We start from the raw sequence: 25,180 nt of genomic DNA, 5'->3' as shown, positions 1-25,180 counted from the left end.
TATGCCACCAATAATGTTTCTTGTGCTCTTGATACATCTTGTTGCTTCCTGGATCAACCGAGTATAGAGCATTGTGTGCCTCTCCGAGTAAGTCCTTCCTCAAAGAATAATCTTTCGGCACACACAACCTTCCGCGAAAAAGTAAGGCTGCCTCACCTGAAAGAGTGAAATCTCCATGGCCCACCATACTAAAGCCTTTGGCCAAGCTAGGATCTTCCTTTTGGGCAACAATGATCCGCTGTCTTAGGCTAGGTTCCACTGAGAGTCGAGCCAACAACGCTGAGACATCATCCACTGTCAGCTCCACCTCCAAGCGTTCCAACTCGCTGTGCATTTGATTGCAGGCCGCTACTAAAAATGCCACACTTGCCGTCTTTCTACTAAGAGCATCGGCCACAACGTTCGCTTTACCCGGATGGTAACTAATCTCACAATCACAGTCCTTCACCAACTCTAGCCACCGTCTCGGTCTCAAATTAAGCTCCGTCTGAGTGAAAAGGTACTTCAAGCTCTGATGATCAGTGAAGACCTGAATTCTCTCTCCGTATAGGTAGTGCCTCCATAACTTTAAGGCGAAAACTACTGCTGCTAGCTCTAAGTCATAAGTGGGGTAGTTAAGCGCATGCACCTTCAGCTGTCGAGAAGCATAAGCTATAACCTTCCCATGTTGCATCAGAACACATCCCAAGCCCTTTCGCGAGGCGTCACTGTAAACCACCAAACCTCCCGTTCCATCGGGGACAGTTATCACCGGTGCAGACACCAAATGCTTCTTTAGTTCTTGAAAAGTCTCATCACATTCGCTGCTCCAAGTGAAGGTAGCATTCTTACGAGTCAACTGCGTCAACGGTGCTGCTAAATGAGAGAAATTCTAGATGAACTTCCTGTAGTAACCAGCCAAGCCGAGGAAACTACGAATCTCTGTAACTGAACTAGGTCTTGGCCAATTGCTAACAACCTCTACCTTGGTGGGGTCTACTGCAATACCATCCCTGGTGACTACGTGACCTAGGAAAGCCACTTTGTCCAGCCAAAACTCACACTTTGAAAACTTTGCATACAACTTATTTTCTCGTAGTGTAGTCAAAACCTGCCTGAGATGCTCCTCGTGACACACCTCAGTCTTTGAGTAAATCAGGATGTCATCGATAAACACAATAACAAATGAATCTAAAAAATCCCTAAAAACCCGATTCATTAGATCCATAAAGGCTGCCGGAGCATTTGTGAGTCCAAAAGACATCACGATAAACTCATAGTGCCCATAACTCGTCCTGAAAGCTGTCTTTGGAATGTCGGCCTCCTTTAACCTTAACTGGTGGTACCCTGAACGTAAGTCTATCTTCGAGAACACTTTCGCTCCCTGAAGCTGATGAAAAAGGTCATCAATGCGTGGTAGGGGATACTTATTCTTAACCGTCACTTTGTCTAGTTCCCTGTACTCTATACAAAGTCGCATAGAACTGTCTTTCTTCTTAACAAATAGCACGGGCGCACCCCAAGGGGACACGCTTGGGCGGATGAAACCCTTGTCGAGTAATTCTTCTAACTGTAACTTTAGCTCTTTCAACTCTGTCGGAGCCATTCAATATGGTGCTTTCGATACGGGGGCCGTTCCTGGCAACAACTCTATACAAAAGTCCACTTCGCGGAACGGAGGCAAGCCGGGAAGATCCTCAGAAACACGTCAGTGAACTCATTAACCACACGAACTGCCTTAATGCTTGGCACAACCTTCCTGCATCCACGACGCTAGCCAAATAGGCCCAAGCACCACGTTGGAGAAGATAGCTGGCCTTCAATGCCGACACCACCCTTGGGACCTCGGCCTTAACTCCTTTAAAGGTAAAGTTTTGTTCGGAGGGCAAGCGAAAACTAACCTCCTTCTTCGAGCAATTAATATTAGCCCGGTTAGCAGCTAACCAATCCATGCCTAGTATCACATCGAAATCCTGCATATCTAGTTGAATTAACTTTACCTCCAAGGTTTGTCCATCGAAAGAGAGCTGGCCTCCTTTCACCACTTGGCTAGTAACCAACACAGATCCTGCCGATGTGGATACCGACAACGAAAAGCCTAACGATTCTAGCTCTAGGTCCGCATGTCGAACAAAGGTAGAAGCAATGAAAGAATGACTAGATCTAGAGTTAAATAATGCGTAAGCAGGTATACGAAGCACTAAAATAGTCCCTGCAAAAGTAACACGCATGCAATAAAGTACAAGCATATACACACAACTCAAGACTCACAGAGAGAAGGTACCTGTGACCACCGCCTCGGCATGCTCAATATCCCCCCTAGTGAGAGCAAAGACGCCCGCCCTCTGGGTTCCACCTTGAGCCGCAGTTGCCGCAGGGGTCTTCTGGCCTAACACTTGGGTATTCGAGTCGGTCATCGGACAGCCCCTTGCGAAATGTCCTTCCTTCTGGCACCTGAAACATATTCTTTTTCCCAACCAACATGGCCCAGCATGGTTCTTCTTACAACAAGGGCACACCGGAGGAGCAGTCTGTCTTTGTACATTGTGCTGGTGTCCTCTTGAGGATTGACTAGAGGAGAACGATGCAAATTTCCTCTTGACCCCCGAGCTGGAGCCTATTACCTGTTGAGACTGAGGCTCCTCGAGACATTTGTCCATAACCAACGCACACCTGACTGCCGCTGCGTATGTAGTTGGTTCCTTGAGAACAAGTAGCCCCTTGATCTCCTTACGCAAAGCGTCAATGAACTTATCAATCTTTAATTGCTTAGTAGGAATATATTGCATTCCAAAACGGGACAGCTCAGTGAACTTCCTTTCGTATTGGGCCACGGTCAGGCTCCCTTGAGTGAGACGGAGGATCTGTGCCCGTTTTTCATTCCTGACGGTCACGGGGAAAGAGTACTCATAAAGTAGGTCCTTAAATCTTGCCCACGTGACAGGTACGTTGGCGTGATCCTCCGCTGCCGCCACCGACTCCCACCAATTTACTGCTTCTCCCCGAAGCATAAAAAATGCTCCACGGACCTTGAAATCGTCGGAGCATCCCAAATACACATAAAAGGCTTCCAGCTCCCCGACCCATTCCTCGCCGTAGTAGGCCTCTCACTCACCCCGTTGAAAACAGGTGGCCCAAAGCGTTTGAAATCCCTGATAAACTGAACCTCATCTTGCGGAATTTGTGCCCGGCGAGGCTGCTGCACTTGAGCTCCACCGGCTCCATTTGCATTATCCAGTAGTACTTGCAATGCCTCAGCTAGCAACGCCACCTGGGGATTCACCTGGGGAACTCCCTGAGGAGCTGCATGAGGGACCGGGGGTGCTACCCCTCCAGGAACTACCGGGGGAACTGGGTCCGCTGCTCCCTCACCCCTAGGATTCGGATCCTCATAGTTGTGAGCTCTCGTGTTCCGCCGGAAAGCCATTGTCTAAAAGAACAGAGCACCAAGGTCATTATCGCACTAACCGGGGCATAACACAAGCGCGAAGTGACTGGGCGTTTATGCTGAACGCACGCACTAAGCGTGGTAACAATTATATAGATGCAAGCGCACACCTGTCAGAGTAATATAAAATGGATGGAGTATCCAAGTATCGATCCTCAAGGACTTCTAAACAATTTCCAAACTCTAAAGTTTTAAAGAATAGTGAATGTTGGAATGAGTGATTCTTGTAAAATGGGAAGTGGTCACAAATAATGGTTTGGATTTGGGATTTGGACTTAGAATGATAAAACCTAGCCCGATTTACTTCAAGTTAGCCAACAAAGAATCAAGGACATGCTAAGGATAATATGCATTTTACTTTAGAAACTAACGACTACGCTTCTCACTTTACTTATGTCTAAGCAAGTTCAAAGTCCTAAGACATTCCCTAATATGTCTATTATGAGATATATCTTAGTTTTAGGATGGAAATAGTCGCAACCTCGGGTTAAGGTCCTATGTCTAGGCTACTTAAGCGGAACCCTTATGTCTAAGGCGCTCCTCTCCTCGGTTTAACCACTCAACAATGCAAATAAGCAACCTTTTCAGTATTGACTTGTTAAGACTTACAGTGGCCTTCTCTAAATCCTAACTTTTTGGGAAAACATGTTGAGCAATGAATGGAAAGTAAAAACACTACTTCTTAGCAACCCTTTTTAGACATAAAAGGCTAACTATCCATAACCGGGCTAGAGACGGGAATTTAGAAAGACATATTGAAGAAAATACAGCAAGTAAAATGGTTGAATGTGGAATGCATGTGTGAAAAACAAAAGTTATCTAATGGAGAGTTTTTATCGGGATTGAGAGCTTCGCCCTTCTCTTTCAAGCAAGGGAGAGTGTCACGTGCTCTTTCCTCCAAAAACACAACTCTCTTAACTGAAAATAAAGTAAAGGCAAAGAGAGAATAAGCAAAGTGCTAGATTTTTATATATTTGAATAAGTAGAAAATTGACTAAGTACAAATGGAAACAAAACAAGCTCAATAAAAGAATGTAAAGTGCTCGGGATTTAAAAACCAAAAGTAACTAATGAAAGCAACTCAAAAGTACTTAGAAAGCAACAAAGAAACACTAAAAATGATCAAGAGAAGGAAGCAAGGCTTGATGAATTTGGTGGAGAAGTTGCTGGAATTTATAGCTGTGCAGAATTGGTTAGGTAGGTCCTAAAACGATGGTGAATCACCCATTTCCAACTCTTTTGACTGACCAAATCGTGCTCAAACTGATAGTGGAACACTTCTTCTACACGTATGCATCGGTTGGAACCACCAAAACGCATTGGAAGACGCGTTTCATTAAGGGCAAAGTTGGAAGAAAAACTGTTTTCTGCAGGCTTCCCAGGCGCCTGGCGCCTCCTGAGGTGTTTTTTCGTCTTTTCGCTTCTTTTGATTAATTTGCACTCCCAAATGGTCCTAAAATGTCATAAATACAATATAAGCCATCCACAAACCATAGTATATGAATTTTGCATGAATTGGAACTCAAACGATTGAGAAAAATCCGAAACAAAGCTGAAACATTGTAAAAACAGCATCTAAAACCTTCTTTTTACGCATGTAAACAAGCGTAATCACACCCCCAAACTTAACTTTTTGCTTGTCCTCAAGCAAAACTTAGCAACTTTAATCAGCTTTCTAACACATGGACAAGGAAAAGCAAAAGCAACCGAGATGTTCAATCATAAATTGTCTCAAGGAAAAGATGTCAGAGCCTACCATTCTATTGCCTTTGTAAACTTAGTCACTATAAACCAAGTTTGAAATGATAAAAACTTTTTCTTTCAAAATCTTTTTTCTCTTTCAAAAACAGAAAACGTTTTCAAATACCCCTAAGGAATCTGCATACTCCCTTCTTACACTAAGACTTTTACATCTGAAAGACCGGCTACTAGCCCCTGAGGTTTCCACACACTAACATCGGTTTCAACCACAGCTACTCGTAGAAAGACTTTGAAACTAACAGCTAGGTCATAAAACGACGACAATGAGAAACACGAAGTCACTTATCACCATCCTTACTGCTATTTTCAAAGTCAACACCCAACCTAAAACTAAATGGGTGTCTACAGTAGGACTCGGAAATCATAACTACATTTTCTTTAACTCTCATTGTTTTTACCACTCTTTTCTTTCTAACACAAGTCTTTTCCCCACTCTTATTTTCTCTCAACAAGACTCTTTTTACTCTTTTGCAATTTTTTTTTTTTTTTTTTTTTTTTATTTTTAAGCAAAGTGCTTTTTCAACATTTTCTTTCTTTCCAACTGACTCTTTTTCAAAAGAAAATAGCATGATTTTTTAAATATAAATAACACCTTATCTTTCTGAAACAACGACTGACACAACGACTGTCCCCCCCAAACTTAAGAGAGACAGTGTCCTCACTGGGAAAAGACTTTTGCATCGGATGAAAAAGGCTTAACAATAAAAAGGACAAGGACTTCCTATATAGGGGCAAAGAAAAAGCTTAAAGTTTGTAAAGATCAAAAAGACATAAAAGAAAATGAGTTTATCACATAAACAAAGGAAATAGCGCCAAGCTTAGTCAGGCATAGAACAGAAAACTCAACAATCTCTTATAATCATCATCGACATGAAATCACATGCACAGCACAGATGCTTCAAAATAGGCATGTGAAAAGCTAAACTAAGGTTAAGTGAAGGCATACTTTAAGTGATCAGAAGATAAACGATACTAATTTATTCATGCTTCAACTGAGCTCGAAACATAATCAATACAAAAAAAACATGCGTAGTAATGCTAGAATATGCAAACTACGTCATTAACCAAAAGAAGAAAACACAAAAAATAGCAAAGAAGGAACCTCCCCTTCATGAAGTCGGAGGTTGTGGACTAGGATCAGTGTCAGTACTGAGAGATGGATGACCAAGGATAGCAGCTAGCGCTGGAGGCCATGAAGGTAAAACCGCAAAATCCAATGAAGCCCTTAAGTTGTAGATATGTTGCACGACTTCTCGAACCTGATCTCGCAGCTGTTGGTTCTCCTCTCGAAGACGACGGATCTCCGATGTAGGAGACATCCCAGTACCTTCCCTTCTTTGTAACGCATGGGCGATAATACGCCGAATATTCTTCTCTTCCACAATTGGGGCATCTCTCTTAATTTGATCCTCAGGGAGCTGTACACCTTGTCGCAAGCATAAAGAAGTGACCAAACGTGGGTGATAAAGCTTACCACGTGTTCGGTGGGCACACTCATGGATACTAGTATTGATCAATTCTCCATAATTCACATCTATGCCCTTTAGCATGGCATAAACCAGCAGTGCCCTATCCTGAGTGACATGCTCATCATGCTCCGTTGGCAGAATTCTGTTTTTGACTATGTATAACCATCCTGCAGCAGTTAGGGAAACATCCTCGGGTTTTAGTCGTACCTTGCCATGAGTAGTCAAATCCCAAGTAGCCGAGGGCTTCCCAACACATGCTAGAGCCTCATCAAGCTGTGCTAGAGTCGGAGTCACTAACATCTTATTGCCCACAGCATCTCTGATATTCTTAATGTTAAAGGTGTAGTTGATCTGAGTGGCATCAAACCGTATTTCCTTCCCGCGCACTATGGCTATATGTGACTGGGGATGGACTGCAGCATAGAATTCTCTGACTAACTCCAAAGCCTCACATTGTATGGGCTGAATGAGTGGTCTCCATTCTTTGTCTCTGGCGGTCTCCCTCCAATCATCAGGCACATCTCCTAGAGTGAGATCGAATCCCAATTCTGTCATAATCTTACGGGATTTCATTAATGAAGTTCGAGTGGCTAAATTTGCTGCGTTCCATTTCGTCTCGACCTCCTCTCCCTCAGACAAGTCCAGTTCGATTGTATCAACTGGCCCAGGTGCCACTACCTTCTTCTTAGCTTCAGCTGCTTTAGCTTTCGCAGCTCTCGTTTTAGGTTCATTCACGGGCACTGTTGTCTTCTTAGCCTGAACTGCACGTCCTTTTGAACTCTTTTTCTCCCGCCTCTTGTATTGAAACATTTCCCTTATCGTCTGCGTGTCCTCAGGATCTTCTTCGCTGGTAGGTTCTTGAGTACTATTCTCCCCAACCTTGGATCTACCTGTATCACACCCAAGCGGGTTAACTGTATTAGAAGGAATAGTGTGAGCATCCCTTACCCCTGGTAGAGTGGCCATCGGTGTGACATACTCATCCGTTGCCAATGGAGTAGATCCAGTTGCCCCAGTAGGCAACTCTTGGTGACTACAAAATGCTCCTTCTGCAGGTGTATCCAATGGGGAAGGTTCCTGAGTATCTGTTCTCACCACTTCGTTCTCGGTATCCTCTGTTTCTGGCATATTTGAACAATGTCGTCGTGAAACCAGTAGAAAATCATCATTACCATCTTCCGGTGTAATAATCAATGGAGATGAATAAAACTGCTCCTCGTCCCTGTTCTCCATAGATGAATCCTTAGGCGTCAGACGCCTACTACTCCCATCTTCCTCAATTTCTGGGTCTATCATCACCTCCTTGCCCTTCCTCTTTTGCCCTATCGAAACCCCGGGCTCTAGCCTATGGCTGTGGCTCTTCTCTTGCTCTCCTCCATGCTCATCTCCTGCATCCATTGGCATATTGGTTGGGGTTGGCATCCTAGGAGGCTCTAAGGGTTTTAGTTGTCCCATGTTGAAAGTACTCGATATGTTAGGGTTCAATTGGGGTGCTTGAGGTCCTCTTTCTAGGAATGGAAGTTGAGGTGGTGGGGAAACTCTAGGTGAAATCATCCCATAATTATGTGGAGGTACCCAATGACCCATTCCATAATAAGGTGGAAGGCTAGGAAATAGAGTAGATGGGTTTGGCATTCCATAAGGATGAACACTAGCTGGAATTTGCATTTGAGACAAGGGAAAATGATAGGAAGGAACCGGGTTAAACATAAACGGTTGGTACATACCCGGATTGATCATTGGAGGAAGTTGTTGAGGATTTTCAGCCCTAAACTCACTGTTTTGAGGTATATTAAAGGTGGGTAGTTGCTGAAAATTAACATAACCATGTGGGCTCATTATAGGATGTTGTGTAGGAGCTTGGGATGGAGGACATTCAAATGTTTGAAGCGGGTTTCCTCCCCTAACAGCAGCTAGCCTAGAATCTGAACCCATGTGGTGTTGGAAGTTCTCCAATGGTGGAAAAGGAATGCTTGTGGCATTTGGGGCTTGAGTGGAAGAGGTAGGAAGTGAAGTATGTTGAGAAGAGGAAGCCATAGATGTAAGCAAATGCTGGAAATTTCTTCTTCTCTTTGGTGGTGGCTGAAAATCGAAAACAAGGGTGATGAAGGGAGTGGGTTTTTGCCGAAAAAACAAGGGGAAGAAGAGAGTTGTGTGGGTTTTGGTGGAGTTGTAAAGCTTAGGCAATGGGTCTATTTAAAGCTTTCCCCAAACTAAATCCTAAATGGAAAGGGATTGACATTTAAGTTCAACCAAGTTTCCTAAACCTAAAAGGAAAAGAAAACAAATTTGAATACAAAATAGGATTAGGGAAACAAAATTTGAGTTTGAAGAGAAGTTCTTAAAGCTAAATCATAGAGGATTAATGTTTGACCCAAAATAAAGCCCATGCTATCGAAAATTAAAACCCAAACTGTGAAGGAAAACGAAACTCGAACTGCTGGAAAACAGGGCAGGCGCCAGGCGCCTGCGTGATTTATTTTCGCAAAGGGCAGGCGCCAGGCGCCTGCGTAAAATTTTTTCAATGTTTTTTTTTCTTTCTTTCTTTTTGTTTTTCAACGTTTTCCAAAAACATTCTTAATAAGCAAAACTTTTTATAATTAAATAAAAAGAATGTAAGATACAAAAAATTTCTTCCTTTACTTTTGTTCTTTCCAAACGGATAAGAAGGAAAAACATTTTTCTCAAACATTTATTGACCTGAAAGTTGAATAGAGGTTTTTCCTCTATCCACTGGTTCTCCAAAATACAGCTTAAGTCTCTGCCTATTTACTTTAAAAATACTTCCCTTAGAGTCAACTAGATCCACTGCCCCATATGGGTATACTTTAAAAATTTGAAAGGGACCAGACCATCTAGACTTAAGTTTCCCACGAAAAAGTTTCAACCTAGAATTGAATAACAGAACCAGATCACCTTCTTGAAGATTGTTCGGTCGAAGACGCCTATCATGCCACTGTTTAGTTTTTTCCTTAAACAGCTTAGCATTATCATAAGAAAATTACCTTTGACTCTCGATAAAGTTCTTAGCATCTTCTTCCAATAAGATTTTGTGCATGCAAAAGGTCGGGCTTATCCCTCGGATATCTGCTATTGTCCATCCAATGGCCTTTTTGTGCTTCTCCAAAATCTGCAATAAAGAATATTCATTAGTAGGTGATAAATTGAAAGTTATAATAACCGGTACAGTGTCGTTATCCCCTAGATATGCATATTTCAAATGCGACGGCAATGGCTTCTGCTCCAACGTGGGTGGTTCCACTATGGACGGAAGTAACGACTTGCATTCTTCTTTTTGTATTTTTTCAATAGGATTAGCCACATCTTCTGGTCCTTCTGCTATCTTATCAAGCTCTTCTTCAATCTCTGTAACTAACGAGTCATAAAACTCATCAAACATAATAGGATTCAAGCTATTTATAGCAGAGCACTCTTCAAAGTCTCCTGGTAATTTCATGGCATCTAGAACGTTAAATTTAACTTCTTCATTATTTACCCTCATTGTAATTTCTCCCTTCCTTACATTAAAAACTGTATCCCCAGTGGCTAGAAATGGTCTTCCCAAAATAATGGGAACGTCTAAGTCCGCCTCGCAATCTAGAATGATAAAGTCCGCAGGGAAAATGAATTTGTCCACCTGGACTAAAACATCTTCTATCTTTCCCTCAGGTCTTATAATAGATCTATCTGCTAGTTGGAGGGTAACCGTAGTAGGTCTAGCTTCTCCTATGCCTAAAAAGATTTGAAAACTGATAATGGCATAAGATTAATGCTAGCGCCTAGATCACATAATGCCCTACCTAAGTTGTTTCCTCCTATGGAACATGGAATGGTAAAACTGCCAGGATCATTACATTTCATGGGTAGCGAGCTGCCTACAGCTTCACTACTACATTTTGTCATGGCTACCAGTTCATGCTCTCCTATTTTTTTCTTCCTAGAAACTATATCTTTCAAAAACTTAGCATAATTTGGCATCTGTTCTAGAGCATCTACTAATGGTATATTTATATGCAGTTGTTTTAAAATATCTAAAAATTTTCTAAACTGGGAATCATTATTTTTCTTAACTAATCTTTGTGGAAACGGGGGAGTAGGGGTAAAAGAAGGCTGTACCTGTGGAGGAACACTCGGGGTGTCCTCATTACCTTTTCTAATATTTTCTTTTTCTGGTGTTGTTGGATTTTCTGGTATCTTTACAATTGGTTCAGTGGACGGAATCTGTACATCTGTTGTTGGCATTGTTGGTCCATCATATGCCAGTCCACTCCTGAGGGTGACAGCTTTGCACTGTTCTTTCCCTTCTCGTTTTGGTAATTCAGTATGGCCTGGAAAAGAACCTTGTGGTCTATTCTTCAATTCATTGGCAAGGTGTCCCAATTGGGTCTCAAAATTCCTCATTGATGCCGTTTGGGATTGTATCACTGCGTCGATTCGGGCCATGTACTCCTTCATCATATTCTCAAGATTTGAGTTGTTATTGTGAACTGGTGGAGTCTGTGTTCTCTGATTGTACTGCCGTTGCGGTGGTGGGATGTATTGCTGTGTAGGTGGAACATAGGGCTGCTTGTTCTGTTGGCTCTGCCCTTGATTAAAACCGCTCGAACCTCCTTGTCCTCCCCATGAGAAATTAGGGTGGTGCCTCCAACCTGGGTTGTAGGTGTTCGAATATGGGTTAAAGTTCCTATTGTTCCCATGTCCTACATAAAAAACAGAAGCAGGGTTATGTGGACAATTATCATAAATATGGTTTTCATTGCAAAATGAACAAATGAGATCGTTGACTTGGCAAACAGGGGCAGGAGTGCAATAATCCGACTGCACAGGTTGTATCGGCGTGGCTAATGGATTTTTTATTCCCAATGCCATCTCTTTCAGCCTCTGGTTCATTGTAACCATCTCTTTTTGCATCGAGGTCGCAATGTCCAGAGCCAAAACTCCAGCTGGATCTTGCTTCTTTGGTGCTGCCCTAGATCTTTGCAAACACCATAGTTCGTTGTGTGAAGCTAAGTCATTTAGGATGTCAACTATCTCGTTGAATGTCTTCTTTGTAAAGGCTCCGTTGGCAGCATTGTTTAGCATCATCTTAGTAGGATGATCTAAACCTCTAAAGAAATGTTCTATCTGGATGCATGCCGGCAAGCCATGGTTCGGACATTTCCTGATTAGTTCTTTAAATCTCTCCCACGCCTCGTGAACAGGTTCACGATCATACTGTCTAAAGGAGATGATCTCCTCTCTGATATCAGCGTGGCGAGTAGGTGGGAAGAATTTTGTTAAGAACTTCTCCACTAACGACCCCCATGTGGTGATGGATCCCGGTGGAAATGCATTGAGCCATGCTCTAGCTTGGTCCTTCAAAGAAAATGGAAAAAGTGTTAGTCTCAGAGCATCGTCTGTTATACCAGGTAATCGAAATGCATTTGCAATTTGAATGAATGATTTCAGATGATCATGTGGATCCTCATGTTCCTGCCCTCCAAAATGTCCAATTGTCTGCAACATTTGGAACATCATTGGTTTAAGCTCAAAGTTTGCGTGGGCTGGAATAGGGTTGACTATCCCTGAATCAAAGTTCTGAAAAGCCGTGGCGGCATATTCTCGCATTGCCACGTCTCTGTTGTCCGCCATCTGGATATGGTTGAATTCATCATTTCTTGCATGATCCCTCATATTACCGTTAACAGCAGGTTGATCAACCGGATCACGAGGTGGAATATCTGCCATTGATGTGCTTGTACTCTCTACCTCACTTTCAGAACTGATTTCACCTTCTCTCTCTTTTTGCTTTTCTAGTTGTTTTCGAAGTCTTTGCTCCTTTCTAGTTTTTCGAAGGGTCCGCTCAATCTCAGGGTCAAGGGGTAGAAGAAAAGATCTTCTACCCTTGTGAGATAAACGACCAAAAATATAGAACAAAAACGGTGGATGGAAATTACACCCAACAACAACTCACAAAAATAAAAACTAAAAGAATTTGAAAATAATTTTAAAACTAAAGTCCCCGGCAACGGCGCAAAAAACTTGACTGGGCGTTTATGCTGAACGCACGCACTAAGCGTGGTAACAATTATATAGATGCAAGCGCACACCTGTCAGAGTAATATAAAATGGATGGAGTATCCAAGTATCGATCCTCAAGGACTTCTAAACAATTTCCAAACTCTAAAGTTTTAAAGAATAGTGAATGTTGGAATGAGTGATTCTTGTAAAATGGGAAGTGGTCACAAATAATGGTTTGGATTTGGGATTTGGACTTAGAATGATAAAACCTAGCCCGATTTACTTCAAGTTAGCCAACAAAGAATCAAGGACATGCTAAGGATAATATGCATTTTACTTTAGAAACTAACGACTACGCTTCTCACTTTACTTATGTCTAAGCAAGTTCAAAGTCCTAAGACATTCCCTAATATGTCTATTATGAGATATATCTTAGTTTTAGGATGGAAATAGTCGCAACCTCGGGTTAAGGTCCTATGTCTAGGCTACTTAAGCGGAACCCTTATGTCTAAGGCGCTCCTCTCCTCGGTTTAACCACTCAACAATGCAAATAAGCAACCTTTTCAGTATTGACTTGTTAAGACTTACAGTGGCCTTCTCTAAATCCTAACTTTTTGGGAAAACATGTTGAGCAATGAATGGAAAGTAAAAACACTACTTCTTAGCAACCCTTTTTAGACATAAAAGGCTAACTATCCATAACCGGGCTAGAGACGGGAATTTAGAAAGATATATTGAAGAAAATACAGCAAGTAAAATGGTTGAATGTGGAATGCATGTGTGAAAAACAAAAGTTATCTAATGGAGAGTTTTTATCGGGATTGAGAGCTTCGCCCTTCTCTTTCAAGCAAGGGAGAGTGTCACGTGCTCTTTCCTCCAAAAACACAACTCTCTTAACTGAAAATAAAGTAAAGGCAAAGAGAGAATAAGCAAAGTGCTAGATTTTTATATATTTGAATAAGTAGAAAATTGACTAAGTACAAATGGAAACAAAACAAAGCTCAATAAAAGAATGTAATGTGCTCGGGATTTAAAAACCAAAAGTAACTAATGAAAGCAACTCAAAAGTACTTAGAAAGCAACAAAGAAACACTAAAAATGATCAAGAGAAGGAAGCAAGGCTTGATGAATTTGGTGGAGAAATTGCTGGAATTTATAGCTGTGCAGAATTGGTTAGGTAGGTCCTAAAACGATGGTGAATCACCCATTTCCAACTCTTTTGACTGACCAAATCGTGCTCAAACTGATAGTGGAACACTTCTTCTACACGTATGCATCGGTTGGAACCACCAAAACGCATTGGAAGACGCGTTTCATTAAGGGCAAAGTTGGAAGAAAAACTGTTTTCTGCAGGCTTCCCAGGCGCCTGGCGCCTCCTGAGGTGTTTTTTCGTCTTTTCGCTTCTTTTGATTAATTTGCACTCCCAAATGGTCCTAAAATGTCATAAATACAATATAAGCCATCCACAAACCATAGTATATGAATTTTGCATGGATTGGAACTCAAACGATCGAGAAAAATCCGAAACAAAGCTGAAACATTGTAAAAACAGCATCTAAAACCTTCTTTTTACGCATGTAAACAAGCGTAATCACGAAGTTCAAACAAGTCTATATAATGAACCAAGGAAACACGCTAACTTATCTAATATCAGACAACAATGATATCTCAACCATAAGCAATGTAAGGCATTCATGATCGAACAAACAGAACTAGGAAACGTACCTGGTGATGACGAGGAGACTGACAAGGACCATACACTATCGACCTAGATTCTAGGACAGTCTACAGGAACAACTCCGCTCTGATACCAATTGTAACACCCCAGAACTTCCCACACACTTCTAGGTCACATTAACTACCCACCTGTCTAAACTTAACTCCAAACACGAGATGACATCTCCCTGTGAAATAATGATATAAAATAAAGCTTCAACTCTCATCAATTTACCAATGAATCAACTCTATAGAATATCAATCAAACATCATCCGTGGACAACCCCATGAGGCAACTTCATTATTCCAACTAGGCAAACTCAATGAATGGAAGAAAACTAAAATAAACACCTATTCCGAAAAATAGTGGACAACGAGTGGGAACCTCCCAATTATTCAAATAAGAACAAGTAGTTTATTGACCAAACCATAAAGTCTTAACCATCTAAACCTAAGCTAAGCAAAAGTAACTACGCAGCCTATGGTCCTTGCTCGTCATGTCTCCTCCGTTTCATCACCATGGTCGCCAACGAATCCTCCGCCTGAAACAATAGTTGTAAAGGGGGGGGGGTGAGTATATAAAATATACTCCGTAAGTAGCCCTCACCAACAACACATAAACATCATGCTCAAACTAAAATCATAAAACATTCATAGTCATGTTTTTCATCACATTATGCAATCAAAACATAGACACGCTCTATAAGATCCGGCGATAACCACAACCATGGACAATTTAGTTACCAACCTCGAGTCTCCCTAACATCTCAAGCACCTCTACGCTTATCACATCAATTCTAGCTTTCCAAAGCTAACTTTTTGGAGTAGAGTCGGCCCCTAACCATTTTTACCCAGAGCCCCGACATTACTACATCGACCCTCGACCATTTTTACCCAAGGCCCCGATGACTTCACCATCTATCGACCCTTGACCATTTTTACCCAAGGCCCCAATAGTTTTTCTTCCAAAAGACTCCTCGCTTCGACGCTCGACCATTTTTACCCGAGGCCTCGATACTCAATCAGTGACGTATCAGTTCCCAACCATTTATACCCGAGGCCCTGACACTCACCCATTAACTTTCCCCAAGAATCCAACGTTCCTTATCATAACCAACTTCACATCAGCCCCTAGCCTGCAAATAGGGTCCGAAAATATGCTTTAATTACACCTACTGATTACGCTTGTTTACATGCGTAAAAAGAAGGTTTTAGATGCTATTTTTACTATGTTTTAACTTTGTTTCGGACTTTTTCTCGGTCGTTTGAGTTCCAATTCATGCAAAACTCATATATGATGGTTTGTGGTTGGCTTATATTGTATTTATGACATTTTATGACCATTTGGGAGTGCAAATTAATCAAAAGAAGGAAAAAGATGGAAAAACATCATTGGAGGCGTCAGACGCCTGAGAGGCTGCATAAAAACTGGTTTTCTTTCAACTTTGCCCTTAATGGAACGCGTCTTCCAATGTGTTTTGGTGGTTCCAACCGATGCATACGTGTAGAAGAAGTGTTCCACTATCAGTTTGAGCACGATTTAGTCAGTCAATGGAGTTGGAAATGGGTGATCCACCAGCGTTTTAGGACCTACCTAACCAATTCTGCACAGCTATAAATTCCAGCAGCTTCTCCACTAAAATCATCAAGCCTTGCTTCCTTCTCTTGATCATTCTTAGTGTTTCTTTGTTGCTTTCTAAGTACTTTGAGTTGCTTTCATTAGTTGCTTTTAGTTTTTAAATCCCGAGCACTTTACATTCCTTTATTGAGCTTTGTTTTGTTTCCGTTTGTACTTAGTTATTTCCTACCTATTCAGATATATAAAAATCCAGCACTTTGCTTATCTTTCCTTTGCCTTCACTTTATTTTTAGTTAAGAGAGTTGTGTTTTTGGAGGAAAGAGCACGTGACACTCCTCCTTGCTTGAAAGAGAAGGGCGAAGCTCTCAATCCCGAGCAAAACTCTCCGTTAGTTAACTTTTGTTTTTCACACATGCATTTCAATTTCAACCATTTTAATTGCTGTATTTTCTTCAACATGTCTTTCTAAATTCCCGTCTTTAGCCTGGTTATGGATAGTTAGCCTTTTATTTCTAAAAATGGGAGCTAAGAAGTAGTGTTTTTGCTTTCCATTCATTGCTCAACATGTTTTCCCAAAAAGTTAGGATTTAGAGAAGGCCACTGTAAGTCTTAACAAGTCAATACTGAAAAGGTTTGCTAAGTACAGGTGTTTGTCCCAAGAACCACCGAAATCCCATGTGCAAGCCCTCAACATATCTTCCAGGACCTGGTTCAGACGCTCGGTCTGACCATCGGTCTGGGGGTGGAACGCCATACTGAAATCGAGTCGTGTCCCCAGAGCTTTATGTAAACTCCGCCAAAACGTTGACGTGAAACGGGAGTCCCGATCTGACACTATGGTCACTGGTATGCCATGGAGTGTAACAATTTCTTGCAGATAAAGTTCCGCCCACCTTTCTACTGAATACGTGGCTTTGCCTGGTATGAAATGCGCAGACTTTGTTAAGCGATCCACAATCACCCAAATCACTGTGAAACCTTTAGCCGTTCTCGGAAACCCTGTAATGAAGTCCATGGCTACGTCATCCCATTTCCACACCGGTATACTTAAAGGTTGCAACAACCCGGCGGGCCTCTGTCTGGAGGCTTTCACCTGTTGGCACGTCAAACAGCTACTAACAAACTGAGCAATCTCACGTTTCATATTGTGCCACCAATAGTGTCTCTTAAGATCTCTATACATCTTGGTACTCCCAGGATGCACCGAGAATGGGCTATTATGAGCCTCGGCTAGTAAATCCCTCCTTAAAGGAAAAACTATTGGTACGCACAGTCTCCCCTGATAGAGCAGGGCCTTATCTTCTGAAAGGGAAAAATCTCCTCGGCCCAGCATCCCGACACCCTTGCTCAGACTAGAGTCTCCCTTTTGTGCAGCGATGATTCGTTGTCTTAGGGTGGGTTTGACTAAGAGTTGAGCCAGCACTGCCGAAACATCTTCTACCGCTAACTCTACCTCAAAATAGTCCAACTCATCTAACACTGGTCCGAAAGGGAAAAGTGCGGATTTCTGTCACTGTGCGAGGCCTTGGCCAACCACTGACCGCCTCCACCTTGGCCGGGTCCACAGCAATACCTTCCCTGGTGACTATGTGGCCAAGGAAAGCCACCTTAACCAGCCAAAACTCACATTTCGAGAATTTCGCGTACAGGCTGTTCTTCCTCAAAGTGGTAAGGACGTGCCGCAGATGTCCTTCATGTTGCTCTTCCGTTTTGGAGTAAATCAAAATATCATCGATAAACACGATCACAAACAGATCCAAAAATTCCTTAAAAACTCGATTCATGAGATCCATAAATGCCGCAGGGGCATTAGTGAGTCCGAAAGACATAACGGTAAACTCGAAATGCCCATACCTGGTTCTGAAGGCTGTCCTAGGTATATCGGCGTCTTTAATTCTCAACTGGTGGTACCCCGATCGTAGGTCTATCTTCGAGAACACCCTTGCTCCTTTTAGTTGGTCAAAGAGGTCATCGATGCGAGAAATGGGGTACCTATTTTTTATTGTCACCTTGTTCAGATCCCGGTAGTCAACACAAAGTTGTATAGATCCATCTTTTTTTTTCACAAACAACACGGGGGCACCCCAAGGAGACACGCTCGGGCGAATGAAGCCTTTGTCTATGAGTTCTTCCAGCTGAGCCTTAAGCTCTTTAAGTTCCGCTGGAGCCATGCGATACGGTGCCTTCGAAATGGGAGCTGTCCCGAGTGGTAGGTCGATACAAAAATCCAGTTCAGGAACAGGGGTAGCCCCGGGAGCTCATTGGGGAACACATCTGGGAACTCTCTGACCACGTGAACGGAGTCGATACTAGGTGGAGTCTTACTAACGTCGACGACGTTGGCCAAATATCCCCAAGCTCCATTCTGCAACAGGCCTCTTGCCTTCAACGCTGATACTGTCCTTGGGACTCTACCCGTAACCCCTTTAAAAGTAAAGTTCCGACCCGAAGGTAGTTTGAAGGAGACTTCTCTTCTCGAGCAATTAATGTTGGCTTGGTTGGTAGCTAGCCAATCCATGCCCACAATAACGTCAAAATCTTGCATGTCCAGCTGGATCAGTCTTGCCCTTAGAGTCTGATTATCAAAAGACAACTCACCTGCCCTCACCTTTTGGCTAGCGATCAAAATCGACCCTGGTGGTGTAGAAACCGACAACAAAAACCCTAACGGCTCTAATTCGAGGGTTGCCTGACGAACAAACGCAGAAGAGATGAAGGTGTGGCTCGACCCCGAATCAAACAATACATACGCAGGCACATCATGGTCTAAAACAGTACCTGGATCACAATGCAAAGATAAGGACATACGCTCATACACAAAGCCCAAAAAAAATGAGATGAAATACCTGTGACCACCGTTTCGGCATCCGCCGCTTCCTTGGGCGTAAGTGTGAAGACAGGAGCACTTTGGTTATTTCCCTGCGTCGCAACTAGTGGTGGAATCCTCTGACCCAACCTCTGTGTATTTGCGGCCGACATGGGACATTCCCTTGCAAAATGCCCCTCTCTTCCACACTTGAAACAACCCTTACTTCCCGTCCAGCACTGCCCCGTATGTCTTTTTTGGCAGGTGGGGCATACTGGCGGCATGCCCTGGTGTTGAGCCTGGCGCTGGGGTGCTCTCAATACCGGGTCGGCATAAGTCGAAGGGAACTTCCTTTTCACACAGGAAGATGATCCGACCTCTTGCAGGGGTGAGGCCTTGTTGGAAACATCCTTATCCATAACCAAGGCGCCCCTAACCGCTTCAGCATAGGTGGTGGGTCGCTGGAGGTCCACCGGGCCTCTGATTCCCTTGCGCAAGCCCTTAACAAACCTCTTGATCTTTAATGCCTCAGTGGGAATCAACTCTAGAGCGAAACGGGAGAGTTCCGTGAACTTGCTTTCATACTGTGCCACTGATAAAGTTCCATGGACTAGATGCAGGAATTCTGCCTCCTTCATGTCTTTCACAGTCTCCGGATAGTAGTAGTCGTACAACAAGTTCTTGAACCTTGCCCACGGAATTGGTACATTCGCATGATCCTCTGCCGCTGCTACTGAGTCCCACCAGTTCAGGGTCTCGCCCCTCAACATAAAAATCGCGCCCTTCACCTTGAATTGGTCTTCGCAACCAAGATACGCGTAAAGGGCTTCCAACTCTCTAATCCACTCTTCCGCTGCTGTCGCTCTTTCACTCTCACCGTCAAAGGTTGGGGGTCCGTAGTGCTTGAAATCCTTGTTGAAACGAGCCTCGCTCTGGGGTGTATGAAGGTGTTGGGGTGGCGGAGCTTGGACCCCGCCCACCCCTGCGGCGTTACTGATCACTGCTTGCAAGGCCTCTACAAGCAATGCCAATTGGGGGTTCACCTGAGGAACTGCTGGGGGAATTGGAGGATCTGCCCGCTCTCGAGCTGCTGCTGGAGGAAATGGAGGGACTACTCCTGCCTGATTCCCAGCAGGAGGGGGGCGGTGGATCGGCTCCGTTCTCACCTCCAGGAGCGGGGTCGGCGTCAGCTCGCAATCTCATACTACAACGGGGAGGCGTCTGGAAGAACGACACAAAATTTCGGTAAGACGTTCGCACGGTACTCCACGGAAAACTAAAAGGAAAAGTGGCAGTCGAAACTCCCATAATAGTAAAAGGTCCACCACATTCTATTTGGTACGCTTAATAAACACTCTATGTCTAGCGAAACAGAGCGGCAACAAAAACTGATAAGAAAATTTCAACGCACAAGTAAATCATGGGAAATGTATAAGCTCTCAAGGACGAGCATGAAGCGTACCTGGTGATGACGAGGAGGTCGACCGAGATCACTACTCCTAAGTATGCTAGTTCCTAACTCAGTCTACAGAAATGTTTCGGCTCTGATACCAACTGCAACGCCTCAGGATTTTATATATCATCCTAGGCAACGCTAAATAATTCACCTGGCTAGCCTTAACTCTAAACACGCGATAAGCAACTCCCTAGGAAAATAATTTAAACGAAATAAAGCTTCGACTCCCATACGTTATGTCAGAAATACAAATGTCACAAACCGTCAGGACTTCGCCCTCCGTAGGCAATTTAAAAATAGAATCATCTCATATCCGCCTCAGTGGCAAAAATTCAGAAATAAATAAAACAACAGTACACCTAAACTCCAACGACGATAGTGACGCGTTTACCAGCAACATCCATAACAAATAAAGTAGTTCTAAAGAATACAAAATTTCCTCCGCGGTTCACACCTAGCAATAACATAAATCTCAATGCTACTCGTACTCAACGACCCTTCCCTTTATCCTCACTAACTAAGCTAGTGATCCTTCCTCGGTCAAGCCCTCTCCACGTCATCACCGAGGTCGACCCTGTTCACAACTGAAAACATATAAGGGTAAAAAAGGGGGGGTGAGTACATAAGGTACTCCGTAAGTAGCACTTCCTAACTAGCACAAAAATCATGCTCACAGTCACGGCATAAAGAATAAAACGATAGCAAGGTAATCAAATAAGCAGTGAGAGATAGCAAATAATAACTTGACATTTACATACAACAACCATGCGTCGGAACTACGAAGACCACAACCCATGATTCACTAGCCCTTGTCTCGTGGTACTAAACCTTCCTCTACACCCCCCTGTGTTACTCCCCGCTTAACTTCTCAAGGCATGATGGCTCTTGACATTTATTCCCAAGTTACCGTACCCCCTTCTTTTACAGTACTTGATGTTCGACCTTGCCATTTATTCCCAAGGCCTAGCACCACTACTTCGCAAGCACCACTCTACTTTTATCCCTCAAGCCTAACTCCTCGAGTCGCATTGATCCTTGATATTTATCCCCAAGGCCTCAATACTCCTCTACAGAAACTTGACGTTCGGCCTTGCCATTTATTCCCAAGACCTGAACTGTGCACCGGTCCTTGCCGTTTATTCCCAAGGTACCGATGACTTCCCAGCGTATTGGTCCTTAACATTTATCCCCAAGACCCCAATACACGTTTACAGAAATTTGACGTTCAGCCTTGACATTTATTCCCAAGGCCACTACTCAAGGCTTTGAACCTCCAAGCGAGTTATATGCATTTTTCAGGTCAGAACACCCATGGTTAACAGACTATCAACCCGTCCCTTTACCCTTCACCCTTCACCACTTCACTAACCCTTCCATGACCACCTACAAGTAAACCTCTCATATTCTAAATCACTGCACCGTTTACAAGCATGCCTTTCCACGTAATAAACAAAATACATCCAACAGCTCACAACCAGAACAGTATGGATTAAATTATCGGTATAACCACGCTAGCATTTCATTTACATCCCATTTGCAAAACGTCATGAGCTAGTTACTTCTAACTACAACAGTTCAGAACCTACTAGTCACCAACAACAATAAGAACAGGAAGCATGTTTCCTCAAAAGTGTTCAATAATAGAAAGACGGCAACAAGATCGCTAGAAATTCACAAATCAAACTAACAATCCCTACATGCTCATTTAAATTATTTTAACAAGAAAAAAGAACAGCATCAAAACCATTCCGTTAACGCTAAATAACACACGCACTCGCCCCCTGGTGCTACTTACACAACCACGTCTTTAAGTTTGCGTCGATCTCACACCTAAGAACCAAAAACAGAAAAATACAGCAATTTAAATGTATTGTTCAGCCTTCGAAAACGACTCTACGAGGGTTCAAAGGGCTCATTACCGCAAAATGACTTCGTGTAGGTGTGGGTAAATTAGATCTAGCTTGCAAATGTGTGGGTAGCGTAAATCGGGCTTCGAACGGATGAAGATAATCGCCGAACACCACCAAAACACTGTTGTCCACGTTTTTGCAGCAGCGAAAAGTGCCCAAAACGACCTCCAACGGCGTCGTTTTGATGTTCGTTACTACAAAACAACTTCGCTTAGGTGTGGGTATTCCAAATCGATTTCGTTTGGATGTGGGTAATCCAAATCTAACTTCGAACAAATGTGGGTCAAAGAAAAGTTACCGGGTTTCACGGATCTAAGCTATTCGAGGTTGTTAGGCTCGTTGGTGATTACGCTTGTTTACATGCGTAAAAAGAAGGTTTTAGATGCTGTTTTTACTATGTTTCGGCTTTGTTTCGGATTTTTCTCGATCATTTGAGTTCCAATTCATGCAAAATTCATATACTATGGTTTGTGGATGGCTTATGTTGTATTTATGACATTTTAGGACCATTTGGGAGTGCAAATTAATCAAAAGAAGCAAAAAGACGAAAAAGTTACATGGGAGGCGCCAGGCGCCTGGGATGCCTGCAGAAAAACAGGTTTTCTTCCAACTTTGCCCTTAATGAAACGCGTCTTCCAATGCGTTTTGGTGGTTCCAACCGATGCATACGTGTAGAAGAAGTGTTCCACTATCAGTTTGAGCACGATTTGGTCAGTCAAAGGAGTTGGAAATGGGTGATTCACCATCGTTTTAGGACCTACCTAACCAATTCTGCACAGCTATAAATTCCAGCAACTTCTCCACCAAATTCATCAAGCCTTGCTTCCTTCTCTTGATCATTTTTAGTGTTTCTTTGTTGCTTTCTAAGTACTTTTGAGTTGCTTTCATTAGTTGCTTTTGGTTTTTAAATCCCGAGTACTTTACATTCTTTTATTGAGCTTTGTTTTGTTTCCATTTGTACTTAGTTATTTTCTACTTATTCAAATATATAAAAATCTAGCACTTTGCTTATCTTCTCTTTGCCTTTACTTTATTTTTAGTTAAGAGAGTTGTGTTTTTGGAGGAAAGAGCACGTGACACTCTCCCTTGCTTGAAAGAGAAGGGCGAAGCTCTCAATCCCGATAAAAACTCTCCGTTAGTTAACTTTTGTTTTTCACACATGCATTCCACATTCAACCATTTTACTTGCTGTATTTTCTTCAATATGTCTTTCTAAATTCCCGTCTCTAGCCCGGTTATGGATAGTTAGCCTTTTATGTCTAAAAAGGGTTGCTAAGAAGTAGTGTTTTTACTTTCCATTCATTGCTCAACATGTTTTCCCAAAAAGTTAGGATTTAGAGAAGGCCACTGTAAGTCTTAACAAGTCAATACTGAAAAGGTTGCTTATTTGCATTATTGAGTGGTTAAACCGAGGAGAGGAGCGCCTTAGACATAAGGGTTCCGCTTAAGTAGCCTAGACATAGGACCTTAACCCGAGGTTGCGACTATTTCCATCCTAAAACTAAGATATATCTCATAATAGACATATTAGGGAATGTCTTAGGACTTTGAACTTGCTTAGACATAAGTAAAGTGAGAAGCGTAGTCGTTAGTTTCTAAAGTAAAATGCATATTATCCTTAGCATGTCCTTGATTCTTTGTTGGCTAACTTGAAGTAATTCGGGCTAGGTTTTATTATTATAAGTCCAAATCCCAAATCCAAACCATTATTTGTGACCACTTCCCATTTACAAGAATCACTCATTTCAACATTCACTATTCTTTAAAACTTCAGAGTTTGGAAATTGTTTAGAAGTCCTTGAGGATCGATACTTGGATACTCCATCCATTTTATATTACTCTGACAGGTGTGCGCTTGCATCTATATAATTGTTACCACGCTTAGTGCGTGCGTTCAGCATAACATCCCAGTCAAGTTTTTGGCGCCGTTGCCGGGGACTTTAGTTTTAAAATTTATTTTCAAATTCTTTTAGTTTTTATTTTTGTGAATTGTTGTTGGGTGTAATTTCCATCCACCGTTTTTGTTCTATATTTTTGGTCGTTTATCTCACAAGGGTAAGTTAAAGTGCATGAGCACAAGATCTTTTCTTCTACCCCTTGACCCTGAGATTGAGCGGACCCTTCGAAAAACTCGAAAGGAGCAAAGACTTCGAAAACAACTAGAAAAGCAAAAAGAGAGAGAAGGTGAAATCAGTCCTGAAAGTGAGGTAGAGAGCACAAGCACATCAATGGCAGATATTCCACCTCGTGATCCGGTTGATCCACCTGCTGTTAACGGTAATATGAGGGATCATGCGAGAAATGATGAATTCAACCATATCGAGATGGCGGACAACAGAGACGTGGCAATGCGAGAATATGCCGCCACGGCTTTTCAGAACTTTGATTCAGGGATAGTCAACCCTATTCCAGCCCACGCAAACTTTGAGCTTAAACCAATGATGTTCCAAATGTTGCAGACAATTGGACATTTTGGAGGGCAGGAACATGAGGATCCACATGATCATCTGAAATCATTCATTCAAATTGCAAATGCATTTCGATTTCCTGGTATAACAGACGATGCTCTGAGACTAACACTTTTTCCATTTTCTTTGAAGGACCAAGCTAGAGCATGGCTCAATGCATTTCCACCGGGATCCATCACCACATGGGGGTCGTTAGTGGAGAAGTTCTTAACAAAATTCTTCCCACCTACTCGCCACGCTGATATCAGAGAGGAGATCATCTCCTTTAGACAATATGATCGTGAACCTGTTCACGAGGCGTGGGAGAGATTTAAAGAACTAATCAGGAAATGTCCGAACCATGGCTTGCTGGCATGCATCCAGATAGAACATTTCTTTAGAGGCTTAGATCATCCTACTAAGATGATGCTAAACAATGCTGCCAACGGAGCCTTTACAAAGAAGACATTCAACGAGATAGTTGACATCCTAAATGACTTAGCTTCACATAACGAACTATGGTGTTCGCAAAGATCTAGGGCAGCACCAAAGAAGCAAGATCCAGCTGGAGTTTTGGCTCTGGACATTGCGACCTCGATGCAAAAAGAG

At 42.6% G+C, this 25,180-nt stretch overlaps 1 protein-coding gene and 2 non-coding genes across 3 annotated transcripts; 1 reads left to right on the top strand and 2 right to left on the bottom strand.

The window, feature by feature from the left end:
- The first annotated feature begins 11,797 nt into the window (after positions 1–11,797).
- Positions 11,798–11,904, top strand: LOC148212395 (small nucleolar RNA R71). The gene has a single exon (XR_015790055.1). It is a non-coding gene; the product is annotated as a small nucleolar RNA R71 (small nucleolar RNA).
- A 5,517-nt stretch (positions 11,905–17,421) lies between these two features.
- On the bottom strand, positions 17,422–20,066 carry LOC148212394 (uncharacterized). The gene is made up of 4 exons (XM_088122211.1): positions 19,925–20,066; positions 18,799–19,851; positions 18,278–18,730; positions 17,422–18,149 (listed from the first exon to the last, which is right to left on the bottom strand). The coding sequence occupies exons 1-4, from the start codon at positions 20,064–20,066 to the stop codon at positions 17,422–17,424; spliced, it is 2,376 nt and encodes a 791-aa protein (XP_087978337.1).
- A 4,766-nt stretch (positions 20,067–24,832) lies between these two features.
- On the bottom strand, positions 24,833–24,939 carry LOC148212393 (small nucleolar RNA R71). Its single transcript, XR_015790065.1, has one exon. It is a non-coding gene; the product is annotated as a small nucleolar RNA R71 (small nucleolar RNA).
- Positions 24,940–25,180: the final 241 nt, after the last annotated feature.

The sequence above is a fragment of the Momordica charantia genome, assembly GCF_013281855.1.
Source record: "Momordica charantia cultivar OHB3-1 chromosome 3 unlocalized genomic scaffold, Mcharantia_2.0 BLBB01000003.1, whole genome shotgun sequence".
Classification (NCBI taxonomy): domain Eukaryota; kingdom Viridiplantae; phylum Streptophyta; class Magnoliopsida; order Cucurbitales; family Cucurbitaceae; genus Momordica; species Momordica charantia.
This window is presented reverse-complemented; position numbering and strand designations above follow the sequence as displayed.

Bases quoted from the DNA above. Each gene is read 5' to 3' on its own strand.
- LOC148212394 (XM_088122211.1), bottom strand. From the start codon at position 20,066: ATGGGAGTTTCGACTGCCACTTTTCCTTTTAGTTTTCCGTGGAGTACC. The intron at 19,852-19,924 runs GTGAGAACGGAG...CATTTCCTCCAG, and splicing joins CGCCGACCCCGCTCCTGGAG to CAGCAGCTCGAGAGCGGGCA. The intron at 18,731-18,798 runs GTATTTCATCTC...ATTGTGATCCAG, and splicing joins TGCCGAAACGGTGGTCACAG to GTACTGTTTTAGACCATGAT.